Source organism: Acomys russatus, chromosome 18, assembly GCF_903995435.1.
Source record: "Acomys russatus chromosome 18, mAcoRus1.1, whole genome shotgun sequence".
Taxonomy (NCBI): Eukaryota; Metazoa; Chordata; class Mammalia; order Rodentia; family Muridae; genus Acomys; species Acomys russatus.
In genome coordinates, this window is record NC_067154.1 from 756,713 (window position 1) to 770,434 (window position 13,722).

The following is a 13,722-nucleotide window of genomic DNA, read 5'->3' on the forward strand; positions in this document are numbered from 1 at the left end:
GTTAACTATGCTATTTAGTTTATTTTAGTCAACAACCAACATCCTTCCTTTCTGTTTGGAAAAATGAAGATTCAGAAAGTTTCGGCAGCAGTGACACACGCCTTTCATCCCAGTTTGGGAGGCAGAGGCAGGTGGATCTCTGTGAGCTTAAGGCCAGTCTGGTCTACAGAGTGAGTTCCATGACAGCCAAGGCTACAGAGAGAAACCATTTCAAAAAAAAAACAAACAACAACAACAACAACAAAAAACAAATTAACAAAAAACAACAACAAAAATCTCCAAGCAATCAGAAAGGTTCAGTAATTTGCTGGAGATCAGCTGAGGCTTGAACCCCGGTCTCCCTGACTGGCCGGTGCTCCAAGCACACAGCACAGCACTCTAAGGCACAGCACGGTGTTTAGTAGCAGATGCCCTGGACTGAAAGCATATCACTAACTTATTACATACACCTAAGCAATAGTCATAACAACAAAACCGGAGCCCTTCTAGCTAAGGGAGGTCAGCCAAACAATCTAACTTAATCATATATAAAGAGGAAAAGGGTTCTGCTGCTGGTGAAAATGCATTTTGCACAACTTGTCTTTTCCTTCCCAGAAATACCATGCTTTTCCTCAGTCAGAACAGCCTTATTAGTCACCAAATGCTTTCATACACTCAACCCCTTCAACAAAGAAATATGATTTTACACTTTGTATAATCTAGGGTACTATGGTATAATAAACTTCCATTACTCAAAAAAAAAAGGGGGGGGGGCCCTCAACAGAATGCTTCACACACACACACACAAAAATCTAAGGATGTAAAGGACCGAGATTCATGATTACAACTTCTACCAAGTCACCACAAATACAACCCTTCCCGTTGTTAAAAGGATATAATTTGGAGGGAGAAAATTCCAGCTCAGGACTTGGTTTGCGAGTGCAAGGTACCGCTGAAACACTGAGGACATCTGAGCACTGAGGTTCTCCCGCCTGCTGAACTCCTGCAGAACTCCAACCGTTAACATGAAGATCTGGCGAAGGTCTTCTTCCTATGGTCAATAAATCACACACAGTTTTGTATAACGCTTACTACTCAAAATGCATTCCTTTTTAAAGTCATAAAACAAACAAAACCTTAAGGTTTTCATTAGATGGCACAACTTCCTTAAGAATGTTTTCCATCGTGAGGTCTCTAACATCAGTGTGCTTTCAAGTGACACCATTTACTGTAATATAAATGCTCCTCCATGCAGGAAAGCCCTTGAGGGCGAATGTGAGCTGGCAGAGTCAGTTGCTATAGTGGAGAGCCTTAGGACTTAAGCCAATGCCTTCACATAACTTTACTCCAGAGCCAAACAATACACGCGAGAGACAAAGAGCCCACACCATCTGCAATAACATTTTAAATACATGATCTTCTTTGGCATTGTGCCAGTCCTATTTTTAAGACCAGCAGAACTCTATCAATTGAAATAGTTATATCTACACATGGAAACTAAGTAATATTTATTATAATATTCTCTTTTGTTGCTTAACGATGAGAACTAAATAATTTTAATTCATCAAATACAGTAATCAAACTTACCATTTTACTATATCCTATGAAATCTCTGCACAAGTCTTCAGACATAAGCTACCACTCAACTATCTAAAACAAATGCTCTCACCATTAGGAGTAAACTGCATAAAAAGACTGTCTAATAATTAAAACACACAAAAAAATTATAAATACCTGAAAGACCCGTTTGCAGTTACCATGGAATTCCATACTCAGTCCAATGTTGCTAGTTTTACTTGAACTTGAGAATTCACTCAACAGAGCAGTTAGAATAGAACAGGCCAGAGTTTGCTATATTCAATGAGAAATAACTGTAAGCCATTACTTTTTTCAAAGCTTTGTTTCAACATATTTTGCTCAAACATAATTTCTCTGCTGTTACAGAGCGTCTAACTACCCAGCAGAAAACTCGATATGACTAAGAAGACTGGCTCCCCTTCCAAGTAATGTGGCTAATGTTATCAGCACATCTGGACTCCAGTTCTACAAATAACACAGATTGGAACTCAGAACATAATTCTTTTCAATCCTAGAGTCAATTAATGTTTTAAATTGCTAAATAATTAAATAACGGTTAAATGTTGTCTCATTTAACTTACATAACAACCCATACATTCACTTTACACGTGAAAGGACTGTGGCTTGAAGATGGTAGATGGCCACCAGAGGCCACCAACATCCAGACTCACGCCTGCCTCTCGGCTCTGATGAATGTAAAATGTAGGCCCAAACAGATGAAAGGCAATACAGACTTTAGTCTCCACAATTATCAAAGAGGCGCACCTCCACAGTTTTCAAGTCAAAGGAGCGTTTCCTTTTCACTGGGTCCACCAGACAGACTTAGAGCACCAGCTCATTAATCTTACTCACAGACTATTTAGAGCCAAGGTAACAGGGATGGAGATAAGGCTATGAATTACTTTGGCACATTTCCAGGGGGTAAGCAGAAATATGCACACTACCTCTGAACACCCGAAAGATTAAAGTCAAGATGATCCTATTTCTGCAAGCTTATACGACAGCTGAGCAGCGGGATCCACCCACCAACTGCAACATCTTTGTCCAGAAATGCTTCTCGTGTTAGTACCTTGACCCTACAGATACTTAGCTTGGCAAATCTTAGCAAATATACATAAAGTTAAACTCCTAAAGACTTGTAGAGCTGACATTTGCTTAAGGTAAGTAACATTACATGGATGAACAATATATTACTTTTATTTTTTAAGCACTTAAATTTTTCCTTTAAAAACTTTTTTTGTTTAAGTTTTAAAGGAAGTAGTTATTGTTCATCTCTTAATGTCAATCAAAATAAGCACAGGTAAGCAACCTCATGCAGGCTGGAGAACTCAGAGGTATCTGTCAAAGGTGCCTTCTGCAGTCATGAAAATTCTCTACATAGTTTTGCGCACGCATATACACACACAGATTTGTTAATATTTATTGGCTGTACTTAGGGTTGAACCCAGGTCATTATGATCATTAGGCAAGAGCTCCTCCTCAGAAATGAACTCAGCCTGCCCCCACACTCAAAGTTTATTTCAAAATATAAACTTCATTTAATACAAAAGCCCCCTCATCCCTAAATCTTCAAGAAAAATATGTGCTTGTTTAAATACCTTTGTGGGACTAAGGACAACAGTGTGAGAAATCAGGCACAAGCACCTCATATGGAGAACAATTTACCCCTGTCTTTACTCTTCAAACGAACTTCAAACATTTATTAAGTAAAACAGTATTTTTAAAATAGCTTCTTTCTAAAATGATGACTAAAGTGCCAATCATCAGCCAAGCTTATCCATAGTCCTCCAAATCCGCAGTACTTTAAGATTGAGGCAGGGGTATCATTTGAGGCCAGCTTAAGATTATATAGTGTGACCCTGCCTCAAAAACACTCCTAAAATGTTAAAAAGGAAATAAAAGCACCAGCTGTCAATACTTCACAGATGTATTTAAATGATATTGATCATCTTCAAATGTGACTATATGCATAAACACACATACGCATGCGTGTGTTTTTTTTGAGAGATCTGGTGGCAGAAATATATTAAATAAAACAGTATACAAAATTAAATTAGTAAACCTTGGAGGAAAACATTAACTCACAAGAACTAATAACATCTAAGATCCTATAACTTTGAAAACAATTTTAGTACCTATATTTTCATAACTCTTAGTCTTACTTTTTAGCCCTCTTTTCTAAATAAGACCTCATTGACTATAATATTATGAAGAGATAAAATATTTTAAAACATGTCTTCCTAAAACAAGAAAATTCAGAATCTCAGATATTAATCACTGAATATAATTCACACATTAACTTCACTTCTGAAAATCAGAATCCTTACGAATAATGCTCTATAATACTTTTCCACGGGTAATTTACAACTTACAACAAATTGGTTCCTAGGCATTTTCACAAAGTGGTATATTTTAAAGCTATGGTCATATTCAGATTTTTAGTACAATGCCTAATTAATTATTAAACATTCACAACAAAGATTTGCTTTCATATAAAATAAATATTTCCTAAGCTCATATGCATGTTCAAATAAATGGAGAAAAAGACAAAGCAAAGCTAGTGAGACCTTTGCTGGGTGACTGAGGCCTTCAGTAAGTAGCTTTAAAGTATAGCTCAGTAGACAGGGAGCCGACAGAGGCCAGCTGCATCCATAAGCATTCCCATCCAACAAAGCAAACTCACGCTAAGGGCACACATTAACCCATAAAGGCAAGAGGGATGCAGTCTCATTCCCTCCCCCTCTCCCCCACCCTCACTCTTCAGGGTGAATGTACATTTATTAAGGAAACATAAGAAAAGAGCGACTGAGCATGGCAGAGGCTCCTAAGGAGGAACAGCCTCCTTTTTCTCAACACACGAACATCAAGAACAAAATGTGTTCTCATCACAGATTTAGCTTCCTGAACATAAATATAGCACTCTTAAATTGTTTCTTTAGCCTATGAAAATAATACAGTATATCTTATTCTTAGAAAAACTAGAGGTTAAAAAAAGCTAAAATAAAATTGCCTATAATCTGGGGGTTATTACTCTAAGTTACTGATAACTCATTAGTTTCTTAATGCATATATATATACACAATAGTTATAGAACACTAAAATTTGTATACTTTATACTCCTTTTTCCACTTTGGTTTTAAAACAAAAAGAAATCTTTAAGTAAAAACTGTTTTGTATTTCACTACATTAATAAGAAACTTAATACATGAAGATAATTATACAGCATGCAGATATCAAAACCCAATTTTGAGCCATATCTAAAATCTTCACTTTTCAAAGAACTGAAATTCATTAAGATATTTGCAAATACAAAACAAACAAACAACAAAAAAAATAATAGTTCAATTTCTCATTAATTTGAAACTCTTTTCTGGGTATCAGATTAGCTGGGTATCCTACTGTAGAGGATACCAAATGAATAAACTCATTCATTTCTCTCACATTCAACTATTTCAAGAAAAATATGTGTCTGTTTAAATACCTTTGTGAGACTAAGAGAGACAGTGTGAGAAACCAGGCACAAGCATCTCATATAGAGAACAATTTACCCCTCTTTATTCTTCAAAAGGACTTCAAACATTTATCAAGTAATCTTCATTTTAAAATGGCTTCCTTTTAAATGACGATTAAAGTGCCAGTCATCAGTGAGATGTGAGAATTAATAGAGAACGTGATTACAAGGGAACAAAGCAAAGCACTGTGCTATAGATCAACAAAGTAGTTCTTCCTGTTCCCAGGGAACGAAGCCCAACGTGACTGCGTAAGACTCTAATTCCTATGCTTACTCACTTTCAGTACTTAATGATGCCCTTAAAGTAAAGTTACCCTCACTGTGCTGTAATGAAGACAGGAATGCAAAGCAAAAAGCAGCTCGAAGGGAGAATTTTCCAGGCAGAACTAGGAACCGTCCGCCCTGTCTGAGGAGGAACCAGCTTTGGTCTCACTTACCACTGAAGAGGGTTCCTGTCTGCCCGCTGCAGGCGTTCAGTGCTCAGGGGACACAAGTGCAGGGCCTTTTACTCCCCCTCCAACAACCAGCACTTCCAAGTGCTGTCCCTGCCCTTTGTCAGGCACGGCTAGATAGCATTCTATACTATAGACAGTGACTGATACTCAAGAGGGTCAAAATCAAAAGCTGTCATTAGGAATTTCAGTGAAATCTGAGGAAAACTGGCTGAGAAAGAGGAGATTTTCATACTAAAAAGGGATCTGACCAAAACCACAAGCATAAATTTTCAGAATTTTAAGAGGTTATCACAAGAATGCTTCATTTATCTAAGATCATAAAGAATAAACTCATATTTGTTATCTTCTAAGTACTACAAAAACCCATTTTTTAAATACAACTTAGACCCTGTGCATTTTCCTAGAAGAAGCCATCTTACAGCAATTATATGGCAGTAGTGGCCACTTGGAAGCCACTCAGCACAAAGGCCCTAGGTGCTCCGACACAGGCTCTCGTAGATCCCCATGCGGCCGGAGCGCTGCTTCCCGGGCTCCTCAGATGGCCTCTGTGGTAGTCTATGGCCACCACCAGCAGCAGCTCTGCACTCTTCACCCTCATTTGCTAATAATGTAGAAACCACGTAACATAATCTATGTGTGCCTGTGTCTGAAATACATAATAAATAAAAGCAGTCTGTAGGAATCCTTGGGAATATGAGAAACCTGTTTAGACCAGGCAAACAGAAAAATGTCAATTCAGGCAGTGTTTCCCACTTAACTGCAGTCAAGGCACTTCATTTATCATTCCGATAAAATCATCTACTTTCTGCCCAACCTAGTCCAGTTATTCTGAGTTCAAATGACGTGTTGTAAATATTGCATAAATGCAGCAATTAGGACAAGTAGAGTGGCGGTAATAATTTATAGTTGTCATACAAATAGGTTGTTTTGGTCCTACCTCTCGACTGCCGTCTAGTTCTGTCAAATTAGAACTGCACGATAAATTATCACTAAATATTGCTTGAATCAATGAGGCTTCAGGTATTTATATTTAGCACTGTTGACAAAGGAGGCAGTGGAAAACAAATACATAAAGTTTCCTAAATTTTTTTTAAGAGATTTCTTTTTATGCTTGCATGTATGTATGTAACCAGAGGAGAAGGGATTGCAAATCTCTCTGATTAAAAGTTAAGATGGTTGTGAGCCACCATGTTGGTGCTAGGAACCAAACCCAGATCCTCTACACCAACAGTGTTCTTAACCATTCAATAATTACTCCTAAGTCCCACTCCCATTTTTGTTGTTTATAAATTTAGATCAATGAAACAAACATACGTCTTCATGAGCTGAGAGTGTAGCTCAGTTTGTAGAGTGCCTGCCTAGTAGGCATGAGGCCCTGGTTCCGGTCCCTGGCATTACATAACCTGCATGTTGATGGTATGTGGCTGCAGGTTTGGTACTTGGGAGACGGAGACAGAAGGAGGTATCAATAGCTATATCCCAAATGTTTAAGCCAACCTGGGATCCACGACTCCTGCTCTCAAATGAAAATTATTTTCATAGTATAGCTTCATTCACTGAGTACTTAGAAATTCAAAACTTTACTCACTGGATAACAATTTTAAAAACTCTCTGTTCATGTTAAAATTCTTACAGTAGCATTCACAGCTCTGGTCAATGGCATTCATTTATTCATTTCATGCTTGTTGGAAAAGAAATAAAAAGTCTCCTCAGAGACAGCTTGCCTTCCCAGTTCACAAGCACAACATACTAACTCCAGCTGGCAAAATAAAATCCTCTTGTTCCGAGGGAAGCTTGTCTCTTATAATAGCCTGGCTCTTGCCTCAGGGTCTTTATTACCAAGAATAAACTGTATGAAAGGTTGCCATACTATACAGCAGACCTCCAGCTGCTCTTCTAAGAAAACATCAATGAGACTTTGCGATAAGGGAGATTAACTTGGCTATGACACCCAGGGGCAGCCCTGGGTAGACAAGTGAATTTCACACCCACTTCTGCCCAACATGAAAAAGAGGAAGAAAGGAGGCTTAAATGCTGCATTAACTATCTTTCAAAATGATTTAACATAGGCTTATTACTTTCAAAGGAAATAAGGCAGCCATGAAATAGATTAAATTTTTAGTTTGTACATCAGATTAAAAAATAACCTAAAAAATAAATAAATAAGCTAAGCTACTTTTCTAGGAAGAAGAGTTTCTCTATCTCTCTGAAGCCAGTATGGACAGTAGGCCTCACAGTTCCCCACTGAGATGGGTTAACCATAGTACCCAACCATGGAAGAAAGAGGAGCATGAAACGGCACAGTTCTTAACTACGCATGCATGATTACACCAACAGTATTCTATGGCACCTGGAAAGTTATCATGTTGAAGAAAGGCCCCTTAGAAAAGCCTTTATGTCCTGTTCTGGTTTGTCTTTATTTTATCTTATTATTATTTTTAGAGTAGCTATATTCTAATTACAAAGAAAGGGTGTACAATTGGGTGGATGGGGAGAATATTGGAGGAGTTGAGCAAGGGGAAATGATAATCAGAATATATTATATCAGAAAAATCTATTTTCAATTAAAAAACACAAATAAATTTAAACAAAGGTTTTATGAAGGCTAAAGATATAGCACCGTGGTAAAGCAAGACAATATGATCAATGTCCTCTCCCAAGGTTTTACACATTTATGAAAATGATCTGCAAGAAACCACGACCATGATAATTCTTTAAAGCATTTAAGGGAAAACTAATGTGCTGGCTATCATATTTTTAAAATACAGAGATAATTACATTTCACTAGTAGATACTGTCTTCTGTGTTTCAATACTTAGAATAGTTATATAGGGTGACTTACTTGGAACTTATGTTCACAAGATTCTCAAAGAAAAGGCTGAGAGGTTGCTAGGGAGATGGTGCTAAGAGATGACACCTGCTTTACACAAATTACTACACAATTTACAAGATTTAACTGTTCAAGGAGAGTAGGTAGTCATTGTAACTAAGTATGAATAAAAAAAATCAGTGCTCTACAACTAACTGCCCCCAAGCCCATGTAAATATGCCCGTGAGACTAGTACAGGGGGACAGACAGCCAACACCAATGTTCTGAGAAACAGCAGCCAAACTACAGCTTCTGGAAGTGAAGGTCTGTGGAACTGCCATTTCTAAAGGTGGTAAGAGGGGAACTGAGTTGTGTGATTTAACAGCTCCTGGGTCAACTCTTTTATTTTATCTATTAAAAAAAAAAAAAAATCAAATAGGGCCAGCTGATGGCTCAAGAGATAAAGGCACTTGCCACTAGCAACACATGGTAAAAGAACTGACTCCCAAAAGTTTTCCTTTCACCACACATGTGCTATGGCATGCACACATGTACATGCATATAATAGTAAATGGAATTTTTAAACGTTTAAAAACAAAAGTCCATGAGCTTATTTCTATCATTGGCATTTCCTAGTCTATCATGTAAAGCCACTGATTATCTTGGTATGCTACTTTCCTATCGAAGCTCTAATCCTTTCTTCTGAAGTTATTCGTGTCTCCGAAACTAAGGAGTCCTAAGTTTTTGAATCATTCTCAAAAATTCTTCACCATTCAAGAGACCCATTAAAATATTTCACTGGTCTGCTCTCTCTCTCCCCTCTCTCTCTCTCTCTCTCTCTCTCTCTCTCTCTCTCTCTCTCTCTCTCTCTCTCTCTTTTTAAAGATTTATTTATTTAACATATATGAGTGCTCTGCCTGCATGTGCACCTATGTGTCAGAAGAGGGCATCAGATCACATTACAGATGGTTGTGAGCCACCATGTGGTTGCTGGGAATTGAACTCAGGACCTCTGGAAGAGCAGCCAGTGCTCTTAACCTCTGAGCCATCTCTCCAGCCCCAGAAATCTCATTTTTTGGACCTACTGAATGAGTTGCTTTCAAACTGTTGGACAAAGATGTGTGGCCACAATGTACACATTTTACTCAGCACATAAACATAGAAAAAATTTTAAGCTTAATGTTTCAATGTGGTCAGCAAAATAATTTCATTCTATAATTAAAAACAGTTCTACCTCCAATGTATTAAATTGCTAATAGTGTAGAATTTCTTGGTCATGGTATTTAGAAATTTTACTTTAAAAAGAAAATCTTGTGTACAGTGGAACATGCCTTCAATCCTAGGACACAGGAGACTAAAGAAAAAGTTCAAGGATTCAAGACCAGTCTGTTCCACAGTGAATTTCAGACTAACCAGTAACAGAGCAAGACCTCCCCTATACAGAGGACAGGGTTTGTTTTGACTGTTTCAAGAATTATGGAGGATAGCCAGGCGTGGTGGTATGCACCTGTAATACCAGCACTCAGGAAGCAGAGGCAGGCGGATTTCTGAGTTCGTGGCCAGCCTGGTCTACAAAGTGAGTCCAGGACAGTGAAGGCTACACAGAGAGACCCTGTCTCGGGGGAAAAAGAAAGAAAGAAAAGAAAGAAAGAAAGAAAGAAAGAAAGAAAGAAAGAAAGAAAGAAAGAAAAGAAAGAAAGGAAAAGAAAAGAAAAGAAAGAAAAAGTAAATTATGATAGTTTTAAAAAAACTACTGAAAATAAGCCAGGCACTATCAAGCCCGGTTCTATAGGGATCATCCCTAACCAGAGCTGGCCCTGCTTCTCCAGCCTCTGCTGAACTCTGCCAACCAGACACTCCCTAAATGTGGACAGGGTGGGGAAAGCATGCCCCTTCAAGTAATCTGGTCATAAACAATGGCCTGACACCTGCTCACCTGACAGAACCACCTGGAAGTCATGGTGTAGTTAATGATTTTTATTATGCCAGATACCATTTATATTTAGCTCAACCATTTCTATAATTACTGGTACTTTCCAAGGCTTATTAAAACTGGGATGGGGAAATGCCCAATTGAATGATTAAAATATTTAAAACCAAGCATGGTGCTCACTTCAGCAGCACATATAGTAAAACTGGAACAGTACAGAGATTAGCATGGCCCCTCTGCAAAGATGACAAAGTGTTCCTTTTGTTTTGTTTTTGTTTTCTACTGTTCAGTGAGAACAGTAGGTCCCAGCAACATGTCACTGTGTAAAGAAAGAAAACTAAAAGTGCTGCAGTAACTGAAGGGGGGGGGGGGCCTGCGGGACAAATTTCTTTAATTCCAGAACTCAGGAGCAGAGGGAAGAAGGAAGATCTCTGTGAATTCCAAGCCAGTCAGGTCTCCCCCACCCTCAGACAAAAGGATATCATAGCATATTAACTCATCATGTTTTACAATCAATTAAAATGAATACAGCGGCAACACAGAAAAACACAGCCTGAAATGAAAACACTAAGTATACTACATCTGCATTACACACATATATTTAATGATCAGAAGAAATGTCTGAATAAATAAAAACTGCTTGGCACATTAGTTTGCATAACTTTCTTTTTATTCTACTATTACCAGAATGATATTAGTGAAAGACAAATGAAAATACTTATAAATAAAAGCAGTTAGCATACTTACCACAGTGGGATTGCCACTACTTATCAATTGGCTGACTTCATGAAAAATGCTTTTGCAGTCAATTGACTTATCTAATGATCCTCTTTTTACAATCACTGCTACTGCTAATAGAATCTGTTCCCGAACATACTTTTGGAGGCTGCAAAACATAAAAATTGTGAAAACATTTATCTACATCTAATATAAACACTCACCAAGTTTCTCACTTTACTAGAAGCTACTAATAATGCCACCTACACCTGAGAGTAGTAGAATCTAAGTTACATAGAGACTCATAGGCCTGGTCAGCTCTGTAACCCAGATAACAGTTCTACCCTAATATAAGGCTACATGGTTAATTTCAGGCCAGGCTGGGCCATACAAGACCCAGTTTCAAAAAGCAAAATATCAAACAACAAAATATGTTCAACCTTAAGATTGTGCCCACTTCACACATACTAAATGCTTTAGGCGGTGTTCAACACATTCTAAGTCAGTTCCTTGTTGAGTACTTAAGGTATCAGTAAGATTAAGTTAATTCTGATTTGATATCCATTTCTTTTTTTGTTTGTTTTTTTGTTTTTGGTTTTGGTTTTTTCAAGACAGGGTTCCTCTGTGTAGCCTTGGCTGTCCTAGACCCACTTTGTAGACCAGGCTGGTCTCGAACTCACAGCGATCCACCTGCCTCTGCCTCCCAAGTGCTGGGATTAAGGGTGTGAGCCACCACGCCCAGCTCTTCATATCCATTTCTAATCAGCAGTATCTCAACTTTTTCCATTTAATGAGAAAAGGGAAATTCCAGCTCTCCAACTTCCATCTAAGACAGGTGTCACCTCTGACCGTATAAATGCCTATTTAAAACCAGCCAGGCACCCTGTAAAACCTATCAGTCACAGAGACTCAAATGCCTTTTCAGAACCCCTTCGTAAAGGCCAGGCATCAAAAACACCAACCATATAATACAACCTCTCAAGTGCCATACACATGTGCGCTTGTGCCCTTGGGAGAGGTCATATCCCTTACCATGGGCAACAAGACCAATCCTAGCTTTCTTGGAAGAGTCCCATGTCCTAATGTCCTACATCATTATTAATAGTGCTTACTTTTACTTTCAGAGGTATGCCAGTTTGGACACAAATTATACATACAGTCATACACTTTTAAAGTCTGTGACAGCTAAGTGCCCACTCTGCTCTCTGACGTCACTCTTTCCATACACTCAGTATGGCAGGCACATGAAACTCCTCAGTTCCTGGCTCCACGCTTTTATACTTCCAGGCCTCTGCCAAAATTGTGATGTCACTTTCTCCATAAAGTTATTACTAAAGGCTTCCAAGGCACCAGCATGTGACATGACTTTTCTGTTACAACTAAACCCTATTCTGAAAATCAACCACTCAACTCTAAGCACACTAGTGCATGTATAACTCAGGATTTGCCATATAGAAGGCATTATTAAACAGTTTCAAACATGTGTCCCTACATCAAGACTAAAGTCAAAATTTTCCTTCCAAAAACAGATTTGGGCCAGGGGGTAGCACATGCCCTTACTACCAGCAATCAGGAGGCAAAGGCTAGTGGACCTCTGGGTACCAGCCTAGACCACATAGCAAGTTCCAGGTCAGCCATGACTTCATAGTGAGACCCTGTCTTAAAGAAAAAAATGTCTATAGGCAAGTATTAGAAAAGTAAGACAGGCGTGGTGGCAAACACCTTTAATCCCAGCGCTCAGGAGGCAGAGGCAAGAGGATTGCTGTGAGTTCGAGGCCAGCTTGGTCTACAAAGCGAGTCCAGGACAACTAAGGCTACACAGAGAGACCCTGTCTTGTAACCAACAGCCAAACCAAAACAAAAACCAAAAACTCAGAAAATTAAAACATTTACTGAGTTTTATTCATTTCTGTAAATTAACATGTTCAAGAAACATTGTTAACTCCATTAATTATCAGAAAGTTAATTTTTAAAAAAGATTAGTAACAGAAATTGAGCAAGGTCACAGAGTCAAGTGTGGCAGATCAAGAATATGAGACTTGATATATCAAACTGGATACAAATTTTACCTCAATTAGGGTGGTAAGGAAAAAAAAAACTTGTATTCTGGGGATGCAGAGGCAGGCAGATCTCTGTGAGTTCAAGGCCAGCCTGGTCTTCAAAGTGAGTCTAAGACAGCCAGTGTTACACAGAGAAACCCTCTTGGAAAAAAAAAAAGATAAAAACCTGTAGGTACATGTAGTTGTAAGGACCGAGATAAACAATCCTAAGTATACTAGACTGTACTACATGAGCTGTCTATATAATCTTACCTTTATAGTACATGAAGATTTGTTACTGGATTCTAATCTATACGAGAGAGCATTCAAAAAAATAAGAATGTCTGTGTCATTAAAGACAAAAAGGGGCAGAATTACTCAGGCTTTAAAGAGACATGACAGAGGCTAGAGAGGCTCATAATCACCTGTAACTCCAGCCCACTTTTGACTTCTTCGGGCATGCACAATGTGCACATACATACATGCAAGCAAAATACTCATGCACAGCAGCTGGAAAATGACTCAGCAGTCAAGAGCACTTAGTCAAGAGCACTTAGTGCGCTTCTAAAGAACACAGGTTCAGTTCTCAGCACCCACATGGCAGCTCACAACCATCTATAACTCCTGTTCTAGGGGATCTGATGCTTTCTTCTGATCTCCACAGGCACACATGCATTCCACAGATACACATGCAAGCAAAAAAA

General features: G+C 38.5%; 1 protein-coding gene and 1 non-coding gene across 4 annotated transcripts in view; one reads left to right on the forward strand and one right to left on the reverse strand.

Annotated features, from left to right (window-relative positions):
- Nucleotides 1-13,722, reverse strand: part of Xpo4 (exportin 4) — an 87,916-nt gene that overhangs the window by 49,392 nt on the left and 24,802 nt on the right. For all 3 annotated transcript variants that reach the window (XM_051160624.1, XM_051160626.1, XM_051160625.1), the window contains 3 exons: nt 11,010-11,148; nt 1,714-1,830; nt 877-1,030 (listed from right to left, as the gene is read on the reverse strand). In XM_051160624.1, the coding sequence (XP_051016581.1) occupies nt 877-1,030; nt 1,714-1,830; nt 11,010-11,148 (410 nt within the window). The remainder of the gene's footprint in view (nt 1-876; nt 1,031-1,713; nt 1,831-11,009; nt 11,149-13,722) is intronic.
- LOC127202439 (U6 spliceosomal RNA) lies at nt 10,438-10,541 on the forward strand. The gene has a single exon (XR_007832316.1). It is a non-coding gene; the product is annotated as a U6 spliceosomal RNA (small nuclear RNA).